The 6,000-nt window shown below is 42.0% G+C and overlaps 1 protein-coding gene across 3 annotated transcripts in view; it reads left to right on the plus strand.

Moving 5' to 3' along the window:
- The window catches only part of LOC117340255 (cell surface glycoprotein 1-like), a 37,833-nt gene extending 32,394 nt beyond the window's left edge, over positions 1 to 5,439 (plus strand). For all 3 annotated transcript variants that reach the window (XM_033902012.1, XM_033902013.1, XM_033902014.1), the window contains one exon: positions 2,583 to 5,439. In XM_033902012.1, the coding sequence (XP_033757903.1) occupies positions 2,583 to 5,104 (2,522 nt within the window). In that variant the 3' untranslated portion in view covers positions 5,105 to 5,439. The remainder of the gene's footprint in view (positions 1 to 2,582) is intronic.
- Positions 5,440 to 6,000: the final 561 nt, after the last annotated feature.

The following is a 6,000-nucleotide window of genomic DNA, read 5'->3' on the forward strand; positions in this document are numbered from 1 at the left end:
AAACCTGAGTCACTAGTCACAGCATAAAAGGCCTTTGCGTTCCTACGTTTTATGTACAACGTAAAATTTTACGTATTTAAAAAGGGATTCTTTTGAACAAATTATCAATCCGCAACGTCAATGGTCGTACTGTGGCGTCACGTTTTTGCGCCATTTACTTTTTTCATGGAGGTATCAACAGACAAATTCAACCAATCAGAAAACTGCATTCTGCATACAAGTAATGAAAAATTAATCATAACCTGTTGACAATATGAGACGGCGTTGTAATACAAATTAGAAATGAGTAATGGAAACGCCTGTCTTACCAACATTGCAACCTCGCTTAGGATGCATTACTATTCATTGCTTTTAGTTCATTTAACACGCATTTTCTATAAGTGGTTACAAACATGTCAGTTGTTTAATTGAGCATTCGAGATAGAAAAACCAGGTAGCGAACTTAGTCCTGTATCAACAAAATATAAAACCCCTAGCTCATCGACATGTTGGAATATATCCTGATTGTTTTCGTTGGCGATTTATTTACAACCCGCCTGTCGTTCTGAAATCTTGTTGCACAGCATTTACTCACACGCACCTTGTCCATGTTTTTACACGGTATAGGATTTGGCATTCATACAACTGTATCATTTTACACAAATACTATTCAGACGATGGGTTAAGTCCCCGTCGCTTATAACTTAAATAGCATGTTAAGTATAAATGTTTTGTATTATTGTCGACCTTTGTTTCAAACGCCTATAATCTCCCAATAGCCATGTTCAGAAATCCTTACACATATACATACATCGCATACCTTAATGCCGTAAGATGCAAGATAAGACTTTAAGATAACGAACATTCCAAAATGATCTTAATAGAGAAGCATGTCCAATGCACATGTAAAAAATAAAGACACGGGGTGTGTGCATACAGAGGATGTTTTATGAGCATCTATGTTGTGTAGAATTTATTAAAGGAGTTCAATTATTTGATATGCCACCCGACTTTATGTCTATAGGGTTACCTTTCACATCAGATTTACCGATAGTTGTTATTTTTCATGTCCAGTTTCTTGATTCGCACTGGGTCAGTGACTTTTGACCTCTACTTGGGTTCACATTAATTTATGTTAATACGCCCTCGCCCATACCTCGTTATGGCCAGGTCACTGAATTGTGATCCAGTCAACGACCCTTGAGTCCTTCACACGTGGAAATGGTCGAACAGTAATACATGTGCCTTCAGAAGACAGGACCACGATTATTTTAAGCGTGCTTTCCGTATCAAATTAACCTCTTATCTTCTGATACGTACCATTTTTTTTATTTTTTATCTCGGAGGTTTTCAACGCTTCTGGCTTTTTTTAGGTGATACTGACATTACTTGCTTGGTTGCTGTGTATTAGACTGAGACGGTGAATGCCAGATACTGGCATGTATAATGTTACCCGATAAGATATATAGTTTCCTCAGCATTCACGAAGTTCCTTCTGTTTTACCTGCTATATATTTGCTGAGTTTATGTCCCAACGTTGACGTCTTAACACAAACGATAGACGAAAGTGAGGTGACGTTTGTATGAAACCGTGTCTCTGTCAGTTTTTAATATGTACTTATATGGACAGATAGCGTATAGTAATTGCTGATATCAGTTATTTCAGAACATGCCATCGATATATCGAAAAGAACCGTCTCTTCAATACAATGATTGCATACGATAAAATGTCAGCAACGTATGGTGGTGGTGGTGGCGTTGAGGAGCGTGCATTCATCAATATTTGATATTAGTCTGAACTCTTAGTCCCGGAACTAGTGGAAGCGTTTATTCACCAGATTAGATTATTAGGTTATAAGGATTCTGTCGTTTTTATCTTACCTTGTTATTGTCCGCTCCTCGAGGTGAGAAAAGGTCAAAGCTTCTTTTTTTTCTGACCGAGACAAATATCCTGTTCAGTGATACCTTACGTAATTCTTAGGGATGAGCGGAAGTAAGGAGTTGTCCGTTGTCATTAGAATGAATATGTAGTATATCATACTACCAAGTATGTTACTTCAGTAAAATAGTTGATCATATGACTGTATGACCTAAGCTGTTTGCAATGTATTTGATATTCAATGAGAAAAATTATCAGACATTTTAGAAAAAAGTTATTTAGTAACAAGGTGGGTGGTTCATACTGATCATCTAGGAGTTAAAGATTGACCATAAGTAGGATGAAATTAATTCAAAATTGATTCAAGCATATCTTAGAATTGTATATTGCTATGCATGTAAAAGGGAGAGCTGATGCCAACGAAAATGAAAGTGTTTATAGTATTCACAGTAGCAATTAGGACATCAAATAGAAAGCCTGTATGATTCTATTTCATACAGCAGTAAACTAACGAATAAGTGGATTTTATGATCATGGAAGTATTTCCTTTATCTATCCATTTGTGTTAACAAATGGCTGCATTTCCCACAAAAGCTGTCGCGTTGATATAAACAGATGTGTAAACAGTAATAATATATAGGATAGATTTCAAAAGAACGACATTTAATTTAGTAACTCTCTACAAATCATATGGTGATCATGTGTTATGTTTTGTATGTTTCAGAGGCCAAGACAGACGATAATCAGAAAGAGACCTATCAGGCAGTTGGTGACAAGGCAAAGAGTGAGCCAACTCTGGGTTCAGAGGTTGACGATATCAAGAAAAAGGGAGGTTCACTTGGAGATTTAGAGAACATGGCAGATGTCTCCCCACAAGAAGCCGAAAATATTGGTGCAGATGAATCAGGACGGGAAACTCCGGCTGAGGTGAAAGCTGTTGTTGACGGCGCACTCCAGTCAGCTGAACAACCATCTGAATCACAAGTACCAAATGGTGTTGAAAAACAAGACAGTGAAACAGAGCAACTGGTGCACCAAGAGGCTGTCAATCCTGTTGAATCAAGTGTAATGTCGACCGCTGAAGCGCCGGTAGCGAAAGAAGCTACAGAACAAGTCGAAACAACGGCTGTTCCTGCTCCAGCAGAAAATGGAACATCACCTGAGGTAATAGTTTCAACACCAACGGAACCGCCCGAGACACAGTCTGATGTATTGACAAAAGCTGAAGAAGCGGTTTCGGATGAAAAGGCAGAAGAGCCCACACCTGAAGTACCTGCAGCAGAGGAACCAGCATCAGAAGAGCCATCACCTGCAGAATCCTCACAAAAGGAGACTGCAACCGCAGAACCAACGCAGGAACCGTCTACATCCGAAAAAGCCGCTGAAGAGTCTGTACCTGTGGAATCTGCGAAAGACGAACCTACATCTACTGAACCTGAACCTCCAGAAACCGCAAAAGAAGAACCTGCACCTCCAGAAACAGCAAATGAAGAGCCTGCATCTTCAGAGCCTGCATCTTCGGAATCTACAAAAGAAGGACCTGCACTTTCAGAACCTGCAAAAGAAGAGTCGGTTCCCACAGAGCCCGCAAAGAAAGAGCAAGAGCCTTCAGAACCTTCAAAGGAAGAGCCTGCGTCTCCAGAGCCTGCAAAGGAAGAGTCTGCATCTGCAACAGAAGAGCCTTCAACTGCAAAATCAACACCTGTCACGACAGAACCTGCACAAGAACCTGAACCAGCACAACAGGAATCTACGCCTACTGAAAGCGCACAAGAAGAGCCTTCTCCTGCAGAGCCTACATCTAAAGAGTCCGAGCCAGCAGAACCTGCGTCAGAAGAAACTAAAGCTGAAGAAGTTGCACAAGAGGCACCTGCATCTGCAGAATCAACCGCACCAGAGGAGTCTTCAACTGAGGAACAACCTGCTCTTGCAGAAGGCACAACCCCTGAATCAACCGAACCCGAGGCAACTACATCTGCTGAACAGGAACAGCATACAAAAGAAGCTGATGACCAGGCATTTCGTACCAAAGACGAAGATGCGGCGTCTACTGAAGCAACAGCGGGAAAAGAAGAGGCTTCGAGCGAGGAAAATGTTAATCCAACACCTGAACCAGCACCAACGGAGCCAGAGGTAGGTCAGAGTGAGGAAAAAGACCAACCTCTAGCAGAAGAAACATCAACACAAGAACAGGTATCGGGAGAAGTAGCCCCCGAATCACAAGCGTCTGTGGATGCTGCCAGTACAGAGGATCAAGCAGCTGAAGCTCAATTAGAAGAAGCTACAGTAAAGTCCGCCTCTGAAACACAAGAGCAACCGACTGAAACATCTACAGAACCTGCAGCAGAAGTAGAACCTGAACCAGTCGTAGAAACGCCAGCTGAACCTGAGCAAGAGGCCACGACTGAAGCTCAAGCTGAACCACAATCTACGCAAGACACTGAGCCAGCAAAAGAAGCACCTTCAGAACAAAAAGCAGATTCTGCCCCTGAACAACCTGCCGAGCCACAGTCCGAATCAGCCCCTGAACCAGATGACAAGCAAGAGTCCGATTCAGCCCCTGAACCAGCTGTCGAGCAACAGTCCGAATCAGCCCCTGAACCAGCTGTCGAGCAACAGTCCGAATCAGCCCCTGAACCAGCTGTCGAGCAAAAATCCGAATCAGCCCCTGAACCAGCTGTCGAGCAAAAATCCGAATCAGCCCCTGAACCAGCTGTCGAGCCACAGACTGAATCAGCACCAGAGCCAGCTGCAGACCCACAGTCCGAATCAGCCCCTAAACCAGCTGATGAGCCACAGCCAGAATCACCATCTGAACCAGGTACCGAGCAACAGGCTGAATCAGCCCCTGAGCCAGCAGTGGAACAACCAACTGAGGCACCAGCTGCTTCAGTACCAGAAGCAGCTGCCGAGCAAACATCAGGGTCCGCTAGTGAACCAGCAACGGAGGAGCCATCTGAACAACAAGCAGAACCAGCACCTGAGTCATCTGCTGAACCAACAGAGACACCAGTTGAACAGCCAAAGGAGACTGCCCCTGAACCAGCTGCCGAACCACAGTCGGAATCAGCTAAAGAACAAGTAGCAGAAGCACCGGCAGAAAAGCCAACTGAATCTGTGCCAGAACCAGCAGCAGATGCACAAACTGAACAAGTAGCCACACAAGAGACAAAAGCAGATTCACCCAAACAAGAAGCCGAATCGTCGGCGACACCGGAACAATCATCCGAGCAGGCCTCCTCCTAAGGCTGTATTCCATACAATTCAATTTTGATCAATTTCGACAGGAACAAAACGTTCCATCCTTTCCAATCATAGTCTGTGATGTTCCAATATTTTCATGCCAATCAAGATTCGTATTATGTCGATATGTTATTTGTGTATACATGTAAATACTGTGTTCCGTGTAGGAGTTAATATAAAGAAAACTGTATCACTTTCTAACTAGTCAACCGTAGATTCCTAACAATCTCTTTCAAAAGGACATGCAATAGTTTAGGATTACAAGCTTAGCTAGGAAGGAAACCGGATGCAAGTTGTGATATAGGTTTTTGTAATTGATTAAAACTGGCATTATTTTTTCTACCTGTTTTGTCATTATACATCCACACATTATCATCTCGGACGATAATTCCAGCTACCGAAATACATTAAATGCCATATATAATTCATCAGTTTTATTGACATTTTCTAAAAAAAAAAAAAACAAACAAACAAACAAACAAAAAGCAGGAAAGGCTGCAGAACAAGTGGGTGGTTATTATCTGTCCTGATACTAAGACTGTCGCCGTTCTAAATATCGAAGAGAGACTTGATGGCAATGATCTGTCCAGTTGCTCGACACTGAATGTCGGTCATCTGTCGAGTAATTGAAACTGCTACCGGTATAAAATTAGAGCGAAGAATTGATGTACGTTAATTTTCTGTGTCTAATAATGATCAAGTTAACATCATATCTCCTAATCTAGAATGAAACAATCAGGAACAACGATTTGTATTAAAACTATCTACGATCAGTATCCAGTTATTCTAAGTGAAACGAAAAATGAAACATCAAACTGATTTAAACGGACGTATTCGTATTAGTTTAGGAATAATCTACCCAAATTCAACATGGCATGTCTTAGGCAGGTTATGTGCTC

This window comes from Pecten maximus, chromosome 13 (genome assembly GCF_902652985.1).
Source record: "Pecten maximus chromosome 13, xPecMax1.1, whole genome shotgun sequence".
NCBI classification, from domain to species: domain Eukaryota; kingdom Metazoa; phylum Mollusca; class Bivalvia; order Pectinida; family Pectinidae; genus Pecten; species Pecten maximus.